This window comes from Hetaerina americana, unplaced genomic scaffold (assembly GCF_022747635.1).
Source record: "Hetaerina americana unplaced genomic scaffold, ioHetAmer1.1.p SCAF_4, whole genome shotgun sequence".
NCBI classification, from domain to species: domain Eukaryota; kingdom Metazoa; phylum Arthropoda; class Insecta; order Odonata; family Calopterygidae; genus Hetaerina; species Hetaerina americana.
The window spans coordinates 18,565,022-18,591,521 of record NW_027286985.1 but is presented as its reverse complement, the minus strand read 5'-3'; the positions used below and the strand labels follow the sequence as shown (position 1 = coordinate 18,591,521).

Sequence of the window (26,500 nt, the reverse complement as noted above, 5' to 3'; positions counted from 1 at the left end):
ATAAAAAAGTTCGGGAACTTTAAACAGACCTCGAATGTAATTTGCTGAGATCCTCCTTGGTATGAGGATGCAACAGCAAACCTTTCGAAAGCGAGATACTGAGTATGCATACTTATTATCATTTGTTTCAACTGCCGTGCCTCATCCAAGTAATTCGGCTATGTCATGAATTCATTGATTTCGTCCTTAATCCAGAGAATTCTCCCGTGTCCTGGCGACAAGAGAAAGATTTACCTATTTTATTCTAAGATTTCCAATATCATACAATAATAATGCATACTGCGTTGATTGAACCTGCCATTAAGACAAGATTACTACCATGAAAAAAGTATTCCCTTCGACCCGGATTCTTAAGATTTGCGTCTGAATAGATTTGATTTAATTGGTGGTTATATCGTGGGAGATTTAAACCACTACGACTACGTGACAACCGATTGTCACAGAACAGGTGCACACATAAAATTGCAGTTGATGCGGTTGTCTTAACCGATTGATTGAATAAGCGCAAGCATTTGATCGTAACTAGGAGAATGCGCGCCCCTCAAGGCGAAGTACTTTTTCAAATATACGACATTCTTGTGCACGTCAGAGCAGCGCCTGAACTAAAGTTAAGAAGACATTTCCCACAGTTTCCTTGAACTTCAACAGACCTCGTTCAGAGTGAGAAAAACAAGATTTCAGTTTCCCAACCAACAATTTTCTAATTATTTCCAATATGGTTTGAATGCATAGCGTTCAAGGGAAGTATCTCCATAAGTTCGCGTTTACGCATCGATTGCACCATTGAATGTTGATCAAGAGGCCAGGGAAATGGGGGGAGTAGAGGTTCGGTTTACACATACGCAACATGAAAAAATACCACTTGCGCACCGCTCGAAAATAGAACCAAAGTAAAGACACATGGAACTTCTTGTCAGGCAACAAGTTAAAACTACCAATATGATTTTGACCAATCACCAATTTCAGGAAGGCAATGCCTGAAAATTTGAACAAAATGCAAAGAGAAGTCGCTCGGTTCGGGAAAATTCTGACCTGATGGGGCAAAAAACCTCAGAAAATCATCACAAAATCTTAAATGAGAGCTTCTGCAGACACGAAGACTAATCACTTGTTTGAACTGACCTCAAATTTATCGAACGTGCATTTTTACTTGCTACGTCCACTTTGTAACTCAGGTCTGGTGAAAAATCGACAGGCCAGACGAAAAGGAGTTACGCTTGGAATCACTCAAGGAGCGAAGGTTAAATTGTAGATAAAATTAATTTCATAGGTTGGATGTCTCTTTAGCAATGATGCTGAAACTTTATTGTTACCTCCATCGTACTACGGTAGGAGAGATCATGCCAATAAATGCAGAGGGGTTAAGTCTAGAACAGATAATTTAAGAACGTCATTTTTTCTACAAACAATAACGTTGTCCGACCGCAGTAGGGGCAACAATATTCTGGTCACAATTAGACTGGTGCGTATTCACCCACTGCCACACACCATAGCGATGACTTGCAGGGCGCTTAAAAATACGATATTAAATACGAGTATGTACTCGTAGTATGTAGCCTAGACGAATTTGAATGACAAAAGACTCACATTCTCGGAAAATGTTTCCCCCTACATGAGTCGCCACCGCAACATAAACAGAAATTAAAGACTCGCATAATGAACCGTATTTCTTTTTTAAATTGCCTTTTCCAACTTTATTGTTTCTGAGGATCAAATACCAACCACTGTAGCATCTTGCGATTGTTTTATTAGTGAGTTATTTGCGACTGTTTTATTTATGAGTGGGCAAATTATGCCTGAATTGCGAGGCAAGAACGGTGTCGGTGGCTAGCACAGCGACAAGCTGCATTGGGTCACTCCCCTCAGGGGCGAGAAGGCTCATGGAGTCTTCCCAGGTTTGAATGCCAGGTGACTGTGGCGGAAGTCAGGCGTGAGTCGATTAACACAAGGTCACCTCTCTTGCAATTAGAAGTAAAAACGATGAAATCTACATTTCACTTGTCGTAATAGCTCAAATTTTTCAGCAAATACGCCACCATGTTTATTGGCGTAAATGAAGGCCTTGACGAAGATCAGTTTGGTGTTGTGGCTAACGCATTGGATTAATAATCCGAGGTCCCCGGTTCGAATTCCGGCAGTGGGAGAACGTTTGAGAGGAATCCCGATCTCTACGCGGGTGCTATGTGGAGAGCACTTCGAGTGGAGTATGCTGGCCGCCAGATGAGACGTCAGATAGTCGACTCCGTGGTACCTTCCGTTAATGCTAATGCGGCCGCCGGGTTTCTCTCCACTTTGCCCTATTCCTTGGTATTCCTACCTCTTCCAAACTACCCACCTATCCCTTAATGGCGCAAACTACCTCAGTAATTTGGCGCCATTGATGGTATGATAGTATTTTTAGAACCCTGTAAGCCACCGCTAGAGTGTGTGGCATGAGGTGAATATACACCAGCCTAGTCGGCCGCCTTCCTAAATAAAAGAGGATTAACATTACTGTAGAATACATTACAAAATCAATGAGATAGGTGTAAGATGAGAATATGCGTAAGCAAAAAAGGTATATATAAATAGGAGGGCTAATAAAACATTAAATTGGGTGTGCATAAACTACAGCAGGTAGAACGGTCCCCCAATCTAGGAAGCGTTTTGGACAAAGACGGTCCAAGGGCTAAAAACAAGGGCCAAGAAGTAGAATTGCATTAGGCAAACAAGTGGTTACAAAATGAAACAAATTGACGGCAAGGACCTAGAGTGTGGATGGACAGAAAAACATTGTGAAAACTTTTGCCTAGAACGTAGTACAGCGCGGAAAGTTTAGGCAAGAGTGTGCAATCTCGTAGGCAGGAGGCTTTTGAAATGTGGATGTAAATGAGGGTTTAAACAGCAAAATGGACAGAAGAGGATAACAAACGAGGAAATATTAACCATGAATGGCAGAGGAAGAGAGTGGCTTGTCGGGATTGATTCAAAGAAGATAAGAAAAAGTGATTACATAGCGCTTTCATTTGCAATTGAATGTTAAAGAACGTAATAGGGGCAGGATAGTTAGGCAGGCGAGGTAGAGGGAGGAAAAGAATACGCATGTTGGACGGAATAAAGGGAGGCAGAAAGTATGTGGCATTGAGGAAGGGTTATTTGTAGCGCTGGATGTCATGTTTCGCCATGCTAGGTGGGGCCTAGAAATGTAGCGGTAGTTAGTCAAAGTACCAAATCCAAAACCTAAGTAAACCGGTTTATTACCATCAATAATAATTATAAATATATTTAATCACGTGTGTGTATGATATGCATGCACATTTAAATGAAGACTTCGGGAAAGTTTCGACTTCACTAGATCGATGGCTCCTTTCCGCAATATGCTGTTCGAGATGCGAGAATTTCACAGTACAAAAGCCATTCGCCATGACTGGAATTCGGATCCGGGGACCTTTCGATAGCTGAACTGCCTATAGCACTCGGACACGGAAATAGAGGAATTTGGGTTCGATTTCCGGTTGAGTAGAAAAACTCTCACTATGACATTTTCGAATCTGTATGTAGATCCTCGGATGACTCCGTAAAAGTAACTGTTGAAGCATTTCTCTGAATTGGATATTGCCTAAGTATTCATAGCTACTTATCGAAATAAGGAAATGTCACGGATCTTACCTCATCAACACCGTTTCGCTCAATTGATGACATTTCCCTACTTTTTGTGATAATTCTATCTGAAAAGACAATTAAGAAATCCCACCCCTTCCAGAAATCTACGGAAACTCTCGTGTCCGGCCTTCTCTCGGCCCTATTTCCTTATCTCACCCATTCACCGCAAATGCGTAGCTAGGAGTTGGACGAGATCAAGAAATACCCCCCCCCCCCTGTCCCTGCCAGACTTCCCTAACGTCATGTGCTGGTAAGCAAAGAGAAGAACCAATCTCCCATCGAGGGAGTGCCCGATTCATACCTTAAAAGATGACTGTTCTATAAAATAAATAGTTTGCTTCCATCATGGCTTACTCATGCTTCATAAATTTAATTTAAACTGGATTTTACCCCACTTTAAATGTTTCGCTAATTGTGCGCGACTATTCCCGACGCACATCCTCTCGCCATTGAGGCGCACCGCATCCTTCGGGAACCGCAGCGCTAATCATAATAAATAATCCAGATAAAAACAAAAGAAAAAATCCAAAAAGTGGCTAAAGAACAAAATGTTTGAGTTTAGTTACTATTTAATCCGCAAATGTTTGAACAAGATGAACGCACACACATAAACGATATTTAACATATTAATATTTAAGTCCCGCCGATTTGATTACTCCCTCCTGGGATTCGCCCTCGACTCAATGGCAATTCCTCCTTGAAATCGTGCTCCGTCACTCTCTCGATGTCTTTTCTAATGACACGCGTTACACAGTTTGCTACATTACATTGCTAATCATTTTTTGCCTCTTTCTCGGTCAACAGAAGGTATTTTTCGCACGAGTCTCAATCATTATTGACACACAAACTTAAGTGCTTTTGAGTTTCCAAGCTGAAAGATGATTCTGCAATTTCACATGCAAGCCCAGTGAAAGGTAAAGACTTTTTCCGAGAAAGAAGGATATTTTGATCGGGCCACTTTGGCGGCCTAACTCAAGGCTTAGGAAGTATTTCAACCGGTGGCATTGAAATTCCCCGCTCGCCTCATGGCTAAGTAGTGTGGCGAGGGATTGCCTTCATTCAGGGTCTCTCTCTCCCTCTGTATATGTGTGAGGTGGTTTGGTTGAAAGTCATTCCACTCTTTCAATGAATTAAAATTCGCGAAATAATAATGCTCAAGTCTACTCTGGAGCAATTTATGTGAAACTTTTCAGCAGCAGAATCATCATATCTTAATTAACTCAGTGTAAAATCTTTTCAAACTATATGTTCCACAAATCCTACAATACAGAATATCTTTAAGCTAAGCACACCACTGTGCGTGTGCAGAAGGTATTGTAGTTACAGAGATTATTGTTGAGAGAGAAGATATTGTAGTTTTGAAATGGAATTCTACTAGAATGAATGAGTGGATGACTAGAGTGTATGACCTTGGATATTTAGGAAGGGATTAGAGCAGTACGAACATTATGAATAATTGAAAAATAAAATGGAATCAAGGCATTGCCAGGAACTTCACGTTCAAGGAACAAATTTGAGATTGTTTTGGGGCTTTTTATTGGTTGACGGAGAGTTGAAAATTGACTTTGTTAGGGAAGAAGGCAAAACTATGTCCAACCAACAATATTATATAACCACATATTCACATTTATGCGCTTTTATTCACTTCATCCTTCACCAATATGAAGCTATAATATAAAGTATTCTTGAAATAGTATGCATGTGTATGAAACCAAAATATTCAACCTGAAAGCCAATTTGATAGCATTGGATAGGGTTAATCTGGCACTAATTGGAAGCTTAATTTTGATATTCAAACATCCTAGGTAACTCCCTTTCCCTGTCCCTTATGCAGTGTCTAAGAAATTACCTTAATATACATTTTCACATTTTAGCGGGTGGTATACCCAAAGACACCACAATAAAAATTAATTATGATCAATCCAAGAGCTAAATGCCCACAACTACCTATGTACAATGATACACAATGTGATAACAAGTGTAACAAAAACTTTCCTGATATTTCTTCCAGGTTTTAACAAATGATATGCTGAGAGGTGGTTGATATTATTACTGCCTTCTGTCCATATATCTTCAGACATACCCCAAATCTATATATACACTCACTCATAAACATACACACACATACATACACACACCATGTGAAAAGACAAAATCTTAATTATTCTACCTCACAATTTCCAAGTGAAACTAGTCTATGGAGTGTCTGTTAAATTGTGAAACAGAAAAATATGCAACATTGGCAGCTCACTCACAACACTCCATAATATGAGATCATATGCATTTTTGTCAATTTGTTGAACCACTAATCACAATGATTTAATCTAAACCCAATCTTAATGTATTTGTAATCACTGTTCAATTGTATTTGGAGAACATGAATTTACTTGCAGACACTGCAACAGTGACTGCATTGATGAAAGAATAACCCAGTCTAGCTTGGAGAACAACTGGCTGTAGAAAACCAAAACTGAGAGAACTCATGCAAATGCAGAAAAGATTGGAAGATTTTGAGGAAACCGCTATTTTTATTGCTATTATTGAAGATGATATCAGCTTCTGTGTCTGGATATTACCATTGCCTTCTTGAACTCAAGTAGAGGACAAAATCCATAGGGCCATACTGTTTTTTCATTAAACAAGTGGTTAAGGCGCACAGAGAGAGAACTAATCACACTGACATTATTGGTATATCCAGACTGTGTTCAACTTTAACATCATGCAACGGCCAAAAAGAGGGGGATTTGTAGAGGTAATAGATTGTGGATTATACAGTATGCCGTTTGATAATTGGTGTTGTCTTTTTTCAAAAGAGATGAATTCCATGGAGTCACACATTGCCTGATATCTCAAGTAAGAGATCATCAAGCCATGGCACTTGAGAATCAGCTATCCATGGAGCAACTCATCATTGGAATGACTGCCTGATTTGAGGAGAAAATTTTAAACTGAACAACTGCCCCATCTAAACTCCACATTAAAGGTCAGGGTACCATTGCACAAAAGTTCGGTTGTAGATGCACGGCGTTTCCCTTTTCCAGGCTCTAGCCATTCGGTTATTTATTGAAGCCAGAGATATTTCAAAGGAAATTAAAAGAAGCAAATAATTCAACTCTTACTCCATTGCAATTATAAATGTATTTGTCACTGGAATATTCTGATCATGGTTATGTCCAAGTTAGGAAGAATATTATCCACAAAGCATGGTAAATCATTCTCTTTGGGGTAAATGAGTCACTTGGGGTCATACAAATGATTGATTACACCACTGAAATTTAAGAACCCTTCAATCTTGAGGGATGGATGTCAATCTTGTTTTGCTGCATTGACCCATTTTGATGAAGTTGACAAAAATCTACAGAAGGATGGAGTTTATCTTCCAGGGATGAGAAGCCATAACCAATACTTCTCTTGCTGAAACACTCTTCAAGCATGGAATTACTTTTGATGAGATCAAGAGAGAAGATAAGAAGTAATTTGGTGAAGAGAATGACTGGAATTTTTTTGAAGTGCTGCTTTGGAAACTTTTGACATATTTTGGTGCCTGGGTCTCAAAAATTATCTCAGTGGCACATATTTATATGTGGAGGTAGGATTGAAATATTTTTATAGTAAGAAATACATTTTTAATATGACAAATGAAAAAATCCATCTGATAAGATGATTCTTATAAAGAGCAACACATTTTGGTGAAGACCAAAGATTAATACACAGCACAGATTTAATTAATATCTGCATTTTTTAAATTTAATTTATACATGGTTACAAATAGTTTCAATGCATTTTTCTCTGAAATTTGGCAATAGCAATTTTCTTTTTATTTTTAATTCACATATCTAGAAGTGAATGAATTTTTTACTTTGCTTGCTATGCAGAGGGTTTATGTAGCCAAGTGTCTGGATTCTTTGGCCTGGAGATGGTGTTAGGAAGCTGTTTCACCCACCAAAGGAGAAATGGATGATACAAAAGGAAAGGACAGTAGGTAATGCAATCATACAACATCATAAAGGATAGGAAGTGCATTTTGTGGCATGCATAACCAGAAGGAGATGAGCCACATTGGCCAAATATTAATTCCAACACCAAAACCCACCATATGGCAAACATATGCATATTTGCATGGAAATAGATATAAGGAAAAGGAACACACATAAAAGATGGACACAGGAGAGGTGGGGAAGGTGGAATTGAGCAGATCATAAGCAATAAAATATTTCCTTGAGCGGGAACCACGGATCTTTCAGTTTGCCGGGCCAATGCTTAATATCTTATACTATAAATATATATATATATTGTGGGTCGAGGTAGTCCAGGGGGTAGAGTGTTGGACTGCTGGCTGGAGGGGGCCTGGGTTCGATTTCTGGGTAAGCCACTCTGGGTACCTGTAGCTCCACCCAAGCTATGTGATTATTTGGGCACTAGATCTTCCTGGGAAACCATAACCAGCACAGGGAAAGTATCTGGCCCCCCTACCCTGATGTGTGAATTTCACACGCCGTCGGGCTTAGTACTGAGTGAACTCTGCCATTAGCCAACCAAACCGACCTCCGGGTTGATTACTGTGTTTATGGTTTAATATATTGACAATTTTAATAGCATAAATTGATATAAATGTTACTTAAACAGTTAGATATCCTGAAAAAATTAGGGAAGAAATATTATAATATCATCCACCTTTACCTGAAGCTCTTGCAATTGGTTATCTATGGTTGCAGGATGTCCGTAATTATGGTGCTACATATTGTATTAAGTTCAACTGCTTGATAAAACACTTATTGCAGTGAATAGGGATCTTTTCAGGATAATATTATCTTGTGAGAAACCTAACACCAGCAAGTTAATTTTGTTCAAAATATGAACAAGTAAGTAAAAGAATTGATTTCACTATGTCTCATGTGAGTGGGTGTTTGGTGCCAAACGTCATACTCAACCTACATAGAACATTGAATAATATAGTTAATTTAATTTCTACTGGTAACATGTTCATGCTAAGACCCATACGTACGGCTGAGTGCTACATTCAGTTCAGTTAAATTTCCTCATTCCTAGTTGAGGTAACATCACCTGCCCAGATATTCTCTTATATGTATCACGACATAAACAATCTTTGAAAGGGCTTCAATGTAGAATTAAAACGTTCTACATATATTTCCAAAAGTACCTGCCAGCACCACTCAACATAAAAGGAATTACTTGTATATGTATAAATTCTGGTATTCTTTTGAAACATGGAAGTGGAATTTTGAAAATTAGCTGAAATACAATGGTTATTCTTTCATAAAAGGGTTAAACTCTACCTTAAGCAGTGATGGCATCTTATTGCAGGTAAAATATTACATTTAACTGAAATTCATTCTTTGGAATCTAATTTTTGGGGACATTTTCCTCATTATTTCTTGAGAAAATTCAAAGTTCAATTAAAGTTCTAACGTAATTTATGAAATATTTCTAACGGAGCTTGTAAAGGAATGGGGTATTTCACGGGTAGAGCATTGGACTACTGACTAGAGAGGGTTTGATTGATAGCTCTACCCAAGCTGTGTGATTTTTAGAGTCCAGAGCTTCCTCAGAAACCATAGTGCCACAGAGAAAGAAACTGGCCCCCCTACCATGCTGTGTGAATTTCACACACTGTCAGGCTTAGTACTGGGTGAAATCTACCATCACGTATCCAACGGACCTTTGGATTGATTGTGTTTATGGTTTGATAATTAAGATTAGACTAAATGAGGAAATAAATGGGTGTACCTGAAATTCGAATGACTCAAGTCAGCCTGATGTTCCATCTAATTGAAGTTAAGCCTTGCTACTTGGTGATAGCTTCAATTGTTCATAATTTTGTGTTGAGAAGCCCACAGTATGAAATACTTGTGAAGAAACTTGAAACATACAATTAACACAAAAACAGGTTATTCAATGGTGATAAAATACTGGACAAAAACCTTCTCAGATCAATTTCCCGAAAACAAAAAATACAATTAATAGTATGGATCACATTAATCTTTTTTCCAATGACGATCATGATTCTGAGGACATGATCATTTTCTTACTTGTTTGAATTCTACCATGAAAATCTATAGTGATCCGTAATCAGCCCAAATATTTGATGATCATCAAAATACTCATGAAATCAAGAATCATTGAATATGGATAATTATAATCATAATTATAATCAATGAGTATAAATCTTAAGTACAAACTAACAATTAATGAAAAGTTATAATTTGTAATTAGATAATTAGGACTAAAAAAAATTCATTGGAATCAACAGTATGATCTTTTGTCTGCTATCATTGTCACTATTCATGAGATCATGTCCCTATGTTGCATCATTTACCATAACTCAAATCCAGTAATGCATGAAAGTGCCAGGAATAATGCATAATGGGCTAGGTAGGACAATATTTTGAGGAACAGTGACAGTATTTTCTTTCTCCCTTACATTGATAATGATAATGAGGGTGAGTTGTGATGAAACATAACCACTCCGTGAATGAGGTGTGCTGGTTCTGCCCAGGCATAACCTTACATGCCATGTTTTTCTGAAAACTGTCATGGTTCTCAAGACAATAATTGGTGGCTACTTAAAATACTTTTACTAAAACTGTTGATCTACTTACCCATTGAAAAATAATGGACATTTATACTACTAGCTTCAAATGCAAAAAAAGGGGTTTTTATAAATTTGGAGATATTCAAGCAAGAGATATTTTGCTGGGTAAGATGAGGTATTCTTCAACATTAAAGGTTTATAAAATTTAATGCTATGCCCCAATAAAAATCTCTTTACACATGTATGGATATAAAGATAACCGATGGTTAATCATTTGATAAATTGTTAACATTTAGTAATATTGCCTGCCTACATTTGCACAGCTCAAGCAGTTCTCAGTCTCACCACCTTAAGGGACAAAGATTTAGTTTTGGGTCATGTCACAACATGCTAAGGAATTGGAATTCCATCATGGAATGCTATCTTACTTTCGAAAATCTGCCCGAGTATGAATGGCAGCAGTTTGTTTACATCAGTAGTCATCGGCAGGCTTATGAAATGCATTTCACAGTAGGTTAGGAGTGTATTAGGTTATTTTACATAAAATGAGTCAGGACTGCTGATTGTAAACAGGTGAAGTTAAAGAAAAAATATTAGTTCAAATAGAAAATTACCTCATGATAGTTCTTCACAGCTAATTAGCTCATAAATGTGAAGAATCTCAACAAAATGTCCCTATTTAAGAAAGAACTGTGAATATCTCTTTAAATATATGTTTTGCACAGTTGATTAATATCTTCAATTCTAACTGGCAAACTATCATATTTTGAAGAGTTCTATATTTTTAATTCAAATCCATGGACAAAATGAATGATTTGATTAACATTTCCTAGTTATCTCTTATTTATTCTCATTGTACCCATAATTTTAGCATATAATGAAGTATCAGCTGTATCCTTTCTTTTTTCCATGCTGTGACAATCAATTTTCAGTTTTTAAAATTTAATTATAGAGTAATTCTCCATTCCTCAAGACATACTTAAATGAATCTTCAAGTGCAGTACTTATTTGAAAGAATGAATGCATGTTTTTTATAACCTTCATTTAAATCTTCAACATCTATGACCATCCTTCTCCTTCCTCATAGATCATTTTTTAAATTCTAGTTTTCGTACTTGATAGATGCAATGAAATTACAATTTTTTTTTATTTTTGTAGGACCAGGAAAATAATTGAATATGGGAAAGCAACAAAAACTTATCTCAGTCCTATAACAGTCAAAATATAATGTAGATATTTTTTTACATACATATACCAATATGAATGTCTGGAGTCTGCAAAAGGATTGAATTAAAAATTAAAGAATGCATTTGCATGCAAACCTTAATTTTGTTTATTTCGAAAGAAATCTTCAATTGCAATTTGTTTCTTAAGGACAAGACATTTTGATTCCAATGATTCATTTTATGATTTACAAATGCGGTATTTATTGGAATCACTCATGAGATGCATGAGGAAAAATGTAATGTTTCCTAAGCAACCAAGGTTTCTGCAGACATGGAAATAGGCTGCTCTTCTTCTTCATCTTTGTCTCCATCCAGTGTTTTATATTTCATGTCACACTAATCATCATTACTGTCAATGGGATATGCTGGAATTTCCTGGTAAACACCAAAACAGGATTTAAATACCTAATGCCAAGCTGCCAAACGATGCCATATTATGAATTGAAAAATGCCCATCTTCATAGTAGTAGCTTTTTTGATATTTCTACTTGTACTCATCAGGTAAGCTTCTTTTTTAACTAGTTGTTCTTTTAATGTAGTTTGAAGCAATTTACGACTCCCATACCAAGAGGCTGTACTATACTGGTGCAATTAGCAGGTAAAAACAGCATCTCCATGCATTTTGAGCTCGGGGGATGTGATAGTTAAGGAGGTAGCATGTTGGACAACTGACTGAAAGGTCTTGGTTTGATTCTCTGGCACCATCAAGTTCACCCAAGCTTTGTGATCTTTTGGGCACCATATCTTCCTGGAAACCATAGCACATGGTGCAGGGAAAGGAACTGGCCACCCTAACCTAATGTTTGAATTTCACACACTGTTGGACTTAGTATTAGGGAGCATTATCCGCACCCATCAAAGCCACCATCATGTAGATAACAGCATAGGTGGTTTTCTAGTTGGGATAAATAAATTAAATAAATGATAAATTGTACAAATGTATCAACAAAAAATAACATTTTATGATGTTGCACTCTCATATCAGCATCAAGGCACAGCAAAAACAAAATATCCATGGTCATCCATGCTTTCTTCTGCCTCTTGCATGATCAGGTCCTGCTCATTGCTACTGTCACTGTTTGTGTATAACACCAATGAGCTTCTCATATTAGAAAAATTTCCACCATGGTAAGACACTATGAATTAAAAATTTGAGTTTCAAATATCTATAAAATAAGCCTGTTTTATCAGTGTGACACACATCATAAGTTGCATACTTCTCTAGCAACATGGGTAGCTGTTTGAACTATTAATCATCACTTGAGTTTCAACAGTAGCAATTTATCCAGTAAGCTTCTTATACACAAGGCCATAACAATTTTTGAATTATATAAGCCAACTTTTTAACACCATGAAGTTGTGAATACAAATTCTCCCTGCTCCCTATTTATCTTTTACCCTAATTGTTTCCATTGATTTGGATGGTCACACCCCATGATGGCAGGTATTAGGTGAAAAAAATGGATTCAAGGTCATTGTGGTTTTGTATGTGATCACTTCTTGATGCCTCTTCTTTTTCACCATTAAAAGAATTAGGGTAGATGGTGGAAACCCACACAATACAACCACATCAACTCTATCTCCCATGGATTTTTTTCACTTCCTCAACAATACTCAATCTCTCATGGAGTGTCTTTACTTTCTTCATGGTGTGACTCATTAGTAATAGTGGAGTGTAGGTGGCATAAAACATGGGAAAGGGCACAAGAAAATTTACTAATGCCAAAACTAAACAAACAAGGATGAATGAAGAAACTATCAACCTCTCCATATGAAATTCTCAGGACTACTGATCTGTTATGACAGGCCAACTGTTCACTTGGTGATGAGGTAATGGTTATGCTCCCCAAGATCAGTGTATATGTATCCTTTACAACAATCATCTTCATGGAAATCACATCTCAAATAAAATTATGATGAAACTTACATGGGAATTGTTTATCCAACAAAGATGTCCCAAGGAGTAATAGTCTCAAGATAGATTGGATTGAAACATAAGTAAAATGTGTTAAAAATGATGAAGATATAATTTAGCCTTGCTTGCTCAGCATTTATTTCAGAAATAAAATGAATGAACAACAGATGCAGGAAAACAGTCAATGGATGAACAGGAGATCAAGGTTTCACTGCAGTCATTCGTTAAATAGTAATGTAAATCCTCAACACTAATTCATTCAGGGAAAAGTAAATAATCTTATTATAGTTAACAATACCAACATATTTATATACTATATCAAAAAGCATTTTTTCTGTAACCTGTAACTAAGCTCTTTGAAATTAATTAAACATTCGTCCATTATCAAGCCCAAGTATTTATAATGAAAATCTTGGAACTGGTGTTAATTAATTATAACATTATGAGAAATTTGATTAATAACTGGTTATACCCTGGGTTACAATGTTATTTAAATTAGGTTGGTATGCTAATCCTCAACAATTGTTAAAGAGAAATGATCATATACCTGAAATAGATGTCATTCAGCAACATTATGACATTTATATAAATAACCTCTTTTTCATAGTATTTGTTATCAACAAGAACCTTTCAATTGTTTTCTTAGTGCAAATTCTCAAAGAATAAAAATTTCTTTACAGATGACATACGATTGAATTTCCTTGTAATATTTAATATATGTAAATAGTACCTAATTCTTTCAACAAAATTTTATATGTAAAAAATAATTGTTTAATTTCCCATTAAGAGCATGAAAAATTAATAATTCAAGTAGCATTGGTCAATCAATAATATCATCAAGAAGACTGTAAAAGCAACCTAGACAGCATATGAAGCCATACCAAAGAAGAAAAACCTAACAAAATCAAAAATCATAACAGAATTATTTCACTAATTCTAAATTGCCTATTTCCAAAGGGTTGCTCGCATTCCAAGACATCTGTGCATCATAACCCCTTATTTTATTTGATTTTCTCACGATTGCTAAATATAAACATCTTAAATCAAGTACCATTCTGCCATTTTTACTCAAATAAGGATTGAAATTAAAGATATATATGCCGCATAAAACATTGGTATTCACCAAGCATGAGAAAAAGAAATTAAATTAATAAAATAACTGGTCCTGTGTAGTCATCATGAGGTAATTTTCATTACTTCTACAATAAGTTGTTCCTGAAATCACACAGACCCATAAAATGATCTCAACAATCAGCATTGTAAATCAGGCCACCAGGCTCATAATTCCAATGCAGAGTGTCACCATTGGGCATCACAAAACTCCACCTGGAAGAGTGACCTCTATTTCTAGTTCAGTATTGCCTGCCGGACACTCTAGTGACTTTGTTTCCATAACACAATTATGAGGGTAAAAAGAGACTTAACATTTCCACAAAAAGGTGGAAACATTAAGTATCTTTTTACCCTAATAATGGAGGAATTCCACAAGGTTAAACTTGAAACTTTTATGTCCATAAAACATTTTAAACCTTTACTAAGAAGATTCAAAATCACAAGCTTGAACAAAGGAGTAGTCTCTTAACCAGTAACACGAATATGCTAGGCACACACTTTATATTTCCTTTTGTTACAATTCATGAGATTTATCTCTATGGATATTGAAAGAACAAAAGAAAATGATTACCTGCATGAACCGTTCTGGTTGGTATCTGCAAGCAAATGTCAAAGGATACAAAATCTTTCAAAGGTAGAAAACCTAACGTCTTTCAAAGAAGCAAAAATCTAGTAGAAAAGGAAAAGAGAGCAAATAATAGAAAATTGACAATCAACTTGATTTATACCATGCAATAGATAATGCTGATGTGCTTTTCCAGGGAACAGATTTTAAGATTTCAGTACAATAATATATTCTGTTTGAATTCAGAGTCACATTTCTCTGAAAGAATTAATTTGAACAGGAAAACTATCAGTGAATGAGGAAGGTTGTCATTGCCATGGGTTTCTACATTGAAGAAGGATTTAAAGATCAAGTATTAGCCTTCATTTGGAAATCACATTCAAATCAATCAAAACTATCCTTTACGGCACAAATGCACCTAAAAAGAAAACACAGGAGAAAAATTTTAAAAATGTTTCAGTACTTAGATTGAAAAATACTGGATAAAATAAAGAGAAACCATGCCACCAAAGACTTGGTACTTAGTTTATTGCTTTCGTTTAAATTTCACCCATTTGAATAATTTTTTTACAGAGACATTCCTTTGGTAGCAATTACAATGGGCAAGTTTTGAGGAATGTATAGTCAAGTTGTTAAGGTAATTTTTATAACATGACTTAACATTTAGTTTAAAAGTTTAACTTGTCAGAATTGAAGACATTCTGAAAGTTATTAACACTGGTGGCAGTAATTCCCTGAGAAATACAGTACTTTTCAAAGTCAATTGAACTCTCTCTCTCTCTTATATGGATATGTAGGTATTTTGTAATTCCCACACTGCATGTGCATTTCCAGCTAATGTCAGTTGCATGATCAAGGAAATCTAGAATAAGCTGATACATAAAACAGAAAAATAGGATTTACAGAAAAGGAAACAAAAATGATGAATCAATCCAAAATCACTAATGATACAGATTTATGTTCATTCAAATTAAGTCAGTACAACTGTATATATCAAACTGTGCTTTATATGATGATAAGTTAACATAGCAATCTTATCACCATGAAGAAAGCATACTGTGTAACTGAAAAAATCATACTATATCAGCTTCCATGAAAGTCCATGGTTATTCATTACCAAACCTATTTTAAGGGAATATTTTGAAATTAATACTGAATGAAGAAATAATTATAAACTTCGTTAAATTATAAATGGGTCCCCTGGAAATCAAGTTAAGATAAATGAAAGTTCACTGGAGAAATTAGAATTTGGCATTAGTTATGCAAAAATAGCACCAAGATGGAAGACATAAATCAAAAAATCAATTTAAGTACTCTCATTTTTACTTATTAACCTGTTATTGTTAAATGAAACAGAATTATTGTATCAGTATTAAAGAAATGTGTATTTCATTCATGGTAGTGCTGATTCTCAACAAAGATTATCAGAAAAATAGTTTTACATAGTTCTGATGTTAAATCGTTGTTCACACTGGACTAGAAAGAGTAAGCAAAAATAGGCCAAATTATTTTTGCTCTTACAAAATGTGAGAGGTAAAATAATTGAGTAAATGCTTAGGACAGAACACATAACAAAAACAAATCTGAGTATTATTTCATGCAATATCATAAGCACCATTGAAACATGGAATTTGTTTGAGCTTGCTATGGGTAAATGTAAGTCAGTAGTCGGAAAATTCGTATAAAAGTGTGTCCATTACACTGAGTTTTTCTGCATCAGAAGTTGCAATTCAATCCTTTGCTAGCATTTGTACCAGAAAACAAAAAGATTTGAGACTTTACTTTGAAAAAAATATTATTGTCGCATCCATAGGAAACATTTTATCACTTCGGTATTGTTCAGATGGCATTATTATATTTAGCATCAGTTATTATGGAATAAATCACATATTTATTTTGATAAATTATGGAATGCACTTGAGTCTGGAATATATTTTGCTATGGCCATTTGCATTATCAAGAAAACATTTTCATAAAACCGCACCAAATCACTTGCATAATTGGATGTTGAAGCTATTATAATACTCTGAGCACAATAAAAAAATGATACAAATGGAAGAAATTCTTCGTTAGTAACTTCATGGCTCAAAGTCTTGTGATCTCTGAGTGTGTGATAGCATGAAGTTGCCTGTTTATGTCTGTTTGGCATGCCTTACTTGATAATCCTTGAGACTGAGATGAACTTGGTCCTCCACAACTGCACAGGCTAGAGTTTGATGCTTGTGCATGATACAGCAGAGCTTCCCTAGACACATTTTTTGTAGAATTTAGAAAAAGCTGGCGATCATCGCCTACTATTCCACTGCCATCCAAACACTCACAGCTTAAGCTCGAGTCTGAAACCATTCCAGACTCCCCAGACTCATAATAATGGGAAAGGAGTAAACTTTCAGCTGATTTGGGTGCACTACATGAGATTGAACATCCTCGACCCCCATTCCCACCTCCTCTACCCACAAATTTCCACTGTCCTGTATCTCCGGGTCTGGGCATTGGGCCCTGCTGGCGTTGCTGAAGTGGGGGCATTTGCTGCGGTGTGCCAGCTCGTGGAGGGGGCCTTACTTGACCCGGTATGGCCATGCTTCGGCCAACCGGTCCCAAAGTTCCTCCTGAATCAAGGTAGCCATATCCGAAACCATAGCCACCAAATGCTTTGGTTGTGAGGTTGTCCCATGACTTTGGCTTAACAGTGGGAACTGATGGAGGAGGAGGGGGAGGGGCCATTGATGGCATGGGTCCACCTGCTCTACGTGTTGAGGGACCCCAACCGGTTTCTGCATCCCAAAAGAGTGAATCCGTGCTGACGGATGTGGAATATGATGCTCCACTGCTCAATTCACTTGATGTACATGAGTGAAGACTGCAATGACTAATGGGGGCTGCTGAGGCAGAGGTGCGGGGCCGGGTAGTAGTGGTAACAGTTGTGTGAGCTGCAGTAGTGGTTGTGGGGGCAGTGGATGATGGAGGTGAGGTTGCAGTATTACTAGTAACCATTGATGGCATTGGCTGACATGGACTTGGAGGTGGGCGGCTACCTTTCTCTTTACTCCCTGCAATAGATGAAATGTTTGACATCACATATGAATCGTAATTTCCCTACGTGCAATGGAATTTATAAATATATTTTTATGGTTGCATGTGTACATGTGTGCACACACACACACGTCCTTTGTATGTACAGCGCTCTATCCAGTGATAATGCTTATGACAGTTATATCTCTAAGATTTCAAAACAACATAAAATCACTCAGTTATCCTTGAGCATAAATTCATTCCTTAAAAGAATCCATCAATTTTGAACTAATTTCAAATTTACATTGCAGTGAAAAATACTTACATATGCACTTTATGGTTTAGGAAAATTAATTCAAAAATCTGAGATGCACATATCTATTTAAAGTAGAGATACAAGTATGCATTAAGTTAATCTAGAAATGTAATTCAATGACAATTTCCAAATGCAATTGACAAATTCAATCCTCAAATGTAATGTTTAAATGTAATATAGACAATTTTCAGTTATGTTGATCAATTTTCAACACTATGACTGAGAGTAACAACAGACGAAAATGATTGGGAGACCCCATCCATATATTACATTAATTTGGATTACCAATCTCACGAGTCTTTGTGACAAATGCTTAATTGCACAATGGCATGATGTTGATAAAACTACATCGGAATGGTTACCATAAGTTATGGAATTAAGACCAACAGCAAAAGATTATGTAAATTTGATCAATTTTCACTATAAGCTTTGAAAGATTATACATCTTGCTCAATTAATCATGACTCCTGCTGCGATCAGGTATGCAATAGTACTTCTTTAATATTTCATAGATAATAAATAAAGACATCAAATAATAAAATACATAATAGATACAAAAATACATAAAAAATAATGAAAAATATATTTACCACAAAAGATGAGCAACTATGTGCCTAAAAATGAAAAATAAGTGTCCAGATACATGGGGAATAAATGAAATTATTGAAAAGTAACACACAGATACAAAAAAGTCTACAATTCGAAAATACACACTTGTATGCACTCTCATCAAACGACTCTCATCACATGCAAAAACTGAGTTACAGTACCTTTGGATTCACTGCGAGCCTCTTTGGATTTTGAGCGAGGCCGTCGTTTTGCAGACGGAACACATCTGGGGTCGCAGCATGGACTTGCAAGATCGTAAGCCTCTAAACCCAACCCATCTTTATTACCACCATGACGCACACATGGGTTGCATGAGCCTCGATCCCTTTCCGAGCCTCTCGTCTTGCCCTCATTACCTCCTCTGCGACTGCCTCCTCCCTCTTGCCTCATCCCTCCTTCTCCCCTTGATGAGCCCTTTGAATTCTGGGAAGTGTGGTGTGCCCTCGAAGAATTGTGGTGGGTCTCATAGCCAGGCTGGAGACCACGATAGAACTGCTGCTGCTGGTGGACCCACTCGGGTCCCGGCTGAGGGCCCGCCATTGCATAGGCACGGGTGAGACGATCAGTGGCTGTTGCAGCCGCTGCAGCAGCCACTGCCTCTGCATCTTCCAAATCTCCTGACCTCATTATGGGACCCCAAGCACCAGTGATACTACCATTGCCTCCATTACGTTTCCTGGCCGATGGCAAGCTGCGGCTCTTCCAGTGACCTTGCAGTATGTCCCGCTCTCGCCTGCAAAGGCGGTCCAGTTCTGAGGTTTTAACTTGAAGTAGCCTCTGCAACTCAATATAACGCAGGTGCAACTCCACCTGTGGAAGCAAAACATCAAATTATTGGTTGTAGAGAGACAGAGAAGTTTGCCTTCAATATAGAAAGCTGCAGAGATGTGGATGAACAAAAAAAAAACACTAACCCAGTCATTTATTGAGCAGGAATTAGGAAGGCTATTTGAATATACATTTATCCCCAAATCATGACTCTGTCATATTTGGCTACTTCAAATTCAATAAATTCTTTCAAATCTTATATATTTATTAGCAAAACTGAAGTAGACACAACTACATTTTATAAAATTAAAGGCAATTTAATATCATACCCATAAACAGCAAAAAATCTACATCTGATTTGACAGAGGAGAAAAGGGGTTGGTTGGGAAAATATTCAGAAAAAAGTAATGGTGGGAGGACGAGGCACACGTACATTTAACCTCAGGGCCGAAATAGAGCACAGAATACAGATCATACCTATCAGAGATTAGGAAGTAAGAATCAGTAGATGAGGCTGAGAAATATGTAAATAAACCATAGAGTAGCCAGCAATTTGTTCTATGACATCAGAAAAGACATTGCAGAAACAGAGGAAGTACTATTTATGCAGATGAATGCAATAATTTACCTTTCTAACACAATCCTCGAATAATACCACCATTCTCATTCTGCTATCACAGTTCTTTATAAAGCTCACAAGTGTCTTATGGTCAGCTTTCTCCATATCATGTCCATTGATGGAAAGGATGACATCACCTTGAAAAGAGTAGGGCCAGATGCTTAATAATGCCCCTGGTACAAATAACACTATACTCGAATCATCTAAGGAGCTTCATTATCATATTTTTTAGGAACTATCTAACAGATGTTAAAAACACAAATGAGTGATGACCCCAAATTATAAATCACAAATTTACCATTTTGATGTACTTCTCTCAAAATAAATCATGAAAATAAAAAGAATTTTAGTTATTATTTGGTTTCATGATAGGAATACAAAAGTCTACATTTTTTAGTGGTTAATAAAATAATGGTGTTTGAAGAGTGCTTAAATAAGATTTATCTTTTTTCCCCTAGAATTAACAGGTTCAAATTTGCAAGTATTGTTAAATATCCAATATACAAAATGGAAAAAGGTTTGGGAAATTTCTGATTCCTATTTTACCCTGCCACTGCAGAATATATATGGTCATAAATATCTATTTAATATTGTCATCTGTCAGTCTCAATGTGTAAAAGTGTGAAATATACAGAGAAATTGAAAAAAAATAAGGAAAATGGTCATTAGACTTTAACTAAAATTTAAGCAAAAAGTTATACTTAATTTATGTTTAAATCTTGTCTAGTGTAAATTATTTGTTGTAGTAAACTACTTTTATAATTACACATTTTGTGTGCGACTACACAGCTGCATGTTTCTATAATTTCATTCAAACATAATTAGCTGCAAAAAAACTACAAATGGGTCAATTGTGGATTCTATTTCATTTGGGTGATATAGTTTCTGAATCTTGAAAACATAGATGAACTTATTTGGTCCTTATAATTACTTTCATGAAGAGACTTCATATTGGTTCCCACAAAATCAAATTCACACTTGAAAAATGATATAGTTATAATATTTATATGTCCTACATTACAAACTGCCTTTAGATGGATTTTGCACCAAATAGCAATGTGAGGAGGCTTCATAAGTTAACCTATAAGAATTAATAAATACATACATACTACTTCAAGTACAAAAATTTGATGATGGGTAACATATCTTACCTTCACGCATACCAGCTCGGAATGCTGGGCCATCATAGTCCACAAAGTCCACATACGTTATGACTTCTATCTCTTGCTCCCTTTTGTAATGGATTCCATAACTCTGAAATTAAAAAGGACCATATTATGCTTGGATATCATGAACTTTTACTCTAATTGGTTACTGACTAATTATATTCTGATAAAAAAATATGAATGAATAAAATCATCTTGACAACAGAAACATCACATTGTCAAGTTGCCCATGAGACAGCAATTTAACATCAGGACATTTAAGATTTGCAAACATAGTTAACTTACTTTAACAATTTAAATCATATCAGTTAATCAAAAATGCAAACAAAAAATGAAAGAAAATTAAAATATTTTAGTCACCCTAATTTCTTAAAAACAAAAGTCTTTGGTGGGTAGGAATTATGCTCTCGGAAGAGGAAACTTTTGATAACTTGCCACTGAATTAGTCTCCCTGGATACATATCAAAGAAAAAAGATAACATTTTTCCCATTATAGTGCTTTCTCACTCGAGCATACAACTTGAATTAGCTGGAAGCAGTAACATCAGTTAGTAAGTCTCAGTCTCAACTGATCAATTTGACTTACTAGAGATAATTAAGAGAGGGTTTAAACTTCACCTTCAAACTTTTAGCAAAAGGCTAAGTATGTACTACCACCTTAAATGTTTGTAATATTATTTCACTAGTGTTAGTAACATAAGAAAATAATTCAATTCTGACAGATTTATTGAATTTTGCTGACTTTTTAGGGTTGTTCATTATGATAGTATGTCAGGGGTTTTCTTGGATTCATCTAGAGGGGATACATAAGGTATCATAGACAACATGCATCCAAGTATTGACTTAGAATATGCATATATATATATATATATATATATATATATATATATATATATATATATATATATATATATATATATATATATACTTATATACTACCTTGATCAAAAAGTTCCCGGAATAACCACCGTGTGGCGCTCCCATCGTTCCGATTTGAGTTCTGTTTTTTTGTTAAATTGGTACATCTGTTGTTGATATTCCCTTTAAATCTTAGTGTCATAACTTGACATTTGCAAAAGTTACGTAGCCAAGAGTACATCTATCTCTGTGTGTGTTGGCGATTTTTTACAATTTCAGAAATGGATTTAAATTTGCAACAACGAACTTGTATTAAATTTTGCGTAAAAAACGGATTTAGTGGCGCACGGACGTTGGAAATGTTGGAAAAGTGTTTCGGCAACGATTCTCTAAAAAAAACGGTCGTTTACCAGTGGCACGAGCGGTTCAGAAGTGGTCGTGAGTCAATCGAAGATGATGAACGCAGTGGCAGACCATCGACATCGAAAGTCGGTGAAAAAATTGATAAAGTAAAAGAAATGTTGGTCAATAACCGCAAATTAACCATCAGAGAAATAGCGGAGGACTTGAACATTGCCTATGGATCCGCCCAAGACATTGTGGTTAATGATTTGGGTTTCCGTCGTGTAGCAGCAAAGTTGGTGCCAAAAGACCTCAATTTCATGCAAAAAAGAGACCGTGTTGACGTCGCAAAAGACATGATTTGCGAGGCTGAATCCGATCCCACATTCATCAAAAGGATCATTACTGGAGACGAGACGTGGGTTTATGAGTACGACACGCAATCCAGACATCAGGCAAGTGAATGGCGTTCACCAAATGAGCCGAGACCAAAAAAACCACGTCGTTTTCAGTCAAAAAAGAAGGCAATGCTGACGGTTTTCATGGATTACAACGGTGTAGTGCATCATGAATTTTTGCCAGAAGGCCAGACAGTAAACAAAGAGTATTATTTGGGCGTTATGAGACGTTTGCGTGAAGCAATTCGCCGAAAGAGACCAGAAATGTGGGCAGAAAACTCGTGGATTTTGCACCATGATAACGCACCGTCGCACAGTGCTATCATTATTCGTAATTTTTTGACGAAAAATGCAACAAATACCATCCAACAGCCACCGAATTCACCTGATTTGGCTCCCTGTGACTTCTTTCTGTTCAATCGAGTTAAAAAACCATTACGGGGAACGCGTTTTAGCAGCCGAGAGGAAGTAATGGAAAAATCGCAGGAAGCACTGATGGACATACCGAAAACCGAATATAAAAAATGTTTCGAGGATTGGATCAAGCGCTGGCATAAGTGTGTTGCAGTCGATGGGGATTACTTTGAAGGGGACAATATAGATTTAGATGAATAAACTTGTATTTTTAATTTTCTGAATAAATTCCGGGAAATTTTTGATCAAGGTAGTATATATATATATATATATATATATATATATATATATATATATATATATATATATATATATATATAACCATAAACACAGTAATCAACCCGAAGGTTGGTTTAGTCGGTGATGGTAGAGTTATATATATATATATATATATATATATATATATATATATATATATATATATATATATATATATATATATATATATATATATATATATATATATATATATATATATATATGTATGTATATATATGCATTTTCTACCATAACCACAGTAATTATCCTGGAGGTCGGTTTGGTAGGTGGTGGTAGAATTCTCCCAATACTAAGCCCGACCGGCGTGTGAAATTCATCAGGGAAAGGGGGCCAGTTCCTTCCCCTGTACCGGTTATGGTTTCCCAGGAAGATTTGGTACCCGAAAAATCACATAGCTTGGGTGGCTGGAGCTGCAGGAGCCCAGAGACTTGCCCAGCAATCGAACCCGGGACCCTCGGGTCAGTAGTCCAACACTCTACCCCCTGGACTACCGCGATCCACTTTATCATTGTAAAAATGTCAAACAGTACAAATACGTGTAATGTTTAGCTTCCAAGTCGTCTGCTATTCTGGAAATTCTATTGTTTCTCGAAAAATCCAGCCATATAGCAACGATACCTACAAAAGTCTGCACACGATTATGAGTTAGCATTTTACCCGAGTACCAACAGATCTAATGCATATACAGGTATGTATATATAAAACCATAAACACAGTAATCAACCCGAAGGTCGGTTTTTGTAGGTGATGGTAGAGATCACCCAGTACCCACATCAGGGTAGGGGGGCCAGTTCCTTTCCCTGTGCCGGTTATGGTTTCCCAGGAAGACCTGGTACCCGAAAAATCACTTTAGCTTGGGTGGACCTGCAGGTGCCCAGAGTTCCTTGCCCGGGAATCGAACCCGGGACCCTCCGGTCAGCAGTCCAACACTCTACCCACTGAACTACCGCGACACACCAAAAGCATATATTATTAAATTTCAAATGTAATCATCAGATCTGTTCTCTGACAGCATGGTAGCATGAAATGCATATATATATGTATATATTTATATGTATATATACACTCTCACACACAGACGTATTTATATAATGGAGTGAAGATAATCAATCTGCAACCCGCAAGACAGTTAGGTAAACATGGGTAGCCGGAAATTATCGACGGCTACGATCAAGGATTGTCAGGTGTGAAAGGGCGTGGGAAATGGTCACTCCACGAGTAGGTAAGCCTGGGATATTAATTTATAGTAGAAACCTTATTTACCAATGTAAATTATATCAGGGCACGCGTATTGCTGATTTCTGAAAAAGCACTTTCGACAAATTAACCATCAATGGACAATGATTGAGTGTTAAACCAGCATTCACTTTTGATTTTCGATGTTTTAGCTGACAACATCTGAGAATCTCAGAAAGGTTTTTCAATTTTAGTGCAATGAAATTTGGGCATGAATTTTAATTTTAGCATCATTAATAACAACATCAACTTTAAGACTAACCTCTTTGCGAAGAATCAAAACGAAATTTCAAATTTTCTATCTAATGTTGTGTTATTTTACTTAAATAAACAATATTATTACTGAAAATAAGAATGACTAATAAGTCAGTGGCAAAATATCTTCCCGTTGATTGATTACTTTTGTAATTCGATTAACATAGTTTTTTCAATCATACCTGAGAATCTAGAAGATAAACAAACTGCTTCAATTTACTTATCTATGAATAAAATAGGTTTTCTTTGCTTAGTGGGCATATCACCTCTTTAAATACGAAATTTCCTGATATACTACCTTGATCAAAAATTTCCCGGAATTTATTCAGAAAATTAATAATACAAGTTTATTCATCTAAATCTATATTGTCCCCTTCAAAGTAATCCCCATCGACTGCAACACACTTATGCCAGCGCTTGATCCAATCCTCGAAACATTTTTTATATTCGGTTTTCGGTATGTCCATCAGTGCTTCCTGCGATTTTTCCATTACTTCCTCTCGGCTGCTAAAACGCGTTCCCCGTAATGGTTTTTTAACTCGATTGAACAGAAAGAAGTCACAGGGAGCCAAATCAGGTGAATTCGGTGGCTGTTGGATGGTATTTGTTGCATTTTTCGTCAAAAAATTACGAATAATGATAGCACTGTGCGACGGTGCGTTATCATGGTGCAAAAACCACGAGTTTTCTGCCCACATTTCTGGTCTCTTTCGGCGAATTGCTTCACGCAAACGTCTCATAACGCCCAAATAATACTCTTTGTTTACTGTCTGGCCTTCTGGCAAAAATTCATGATGCACTACACCGTTGTAATCCATGAAAACCGTCAGCATTGCCTTCTTTTTTGACTGAAAACGACGTGGTTTTTTGGTCTCGGCTCATTTGGTGAACGCCATTCACTTGCCTGATGTCTGGATTGCGTGTCGTACTCATAAACCCACGTCTCGTCTCCAGTAATGATCCTTTTGATGAATGTGGGATCGGATTCAGCCTCGCAAATCATGTCTTTTGCGACGTCAACACGGTCTCTTTTTTGCATGAAATTGAGGTCTTTTGGCACCAACTTTGCTGCTACACGACGGAAACCCAAATCATTAACCACAATGTCTTGGGCGGATCCATAGGCAATGTTCAAGTCCTCCGCTATTTCTCTGATGGTTAATTTGCGGTTATTGACCAACATTTCTTTTACTTTATCAATTTTTTCACCGACT

General features: G+C 36.5%; 1 protein-coding gene across 2 annotated transcripts in view; it reads right to left on the bottom strand.

The window, feature by feature from the left end:
- Positions 1-16,271: 16,271 nt before the first annotated feature.
- The window catches only part of LOC139692296 (SH3 and multiple ankyrin repeat domains protein 3-like), a 109,830-nt gene continuing 99,601 nt past the window's right edge, over positions 16,272-26,500 (bottom strand). The window contains exons 3-6 of one of the 2 annotated variants that reach the window (XM_071590397.1): positions 21,490-21,592; positions 20,348-20,475; positions 19,113-19,761; positions 16,272-18,064 (exon numbers count right to left, since the gene is read on the bottom strand). In XM_071590397.1, the coding sequence (XP_071446498.1) occupies positions 17,100-18,064; positions 19,113-19,761; positions 20,348-20,475; positions 21,490-21,592 (1,845 nt within the window). In that variant the 3' untranslated portion in view covers positions 16,272-17,099. The remainder of the gene's footprint in view (positions 18,065-19,112; positions 19,762-20,347; positions 20,476-21,489; positions 21,593-26,500) is intronic. The other variant, XM_071590398.1, reaches the window with a different exon arrangement.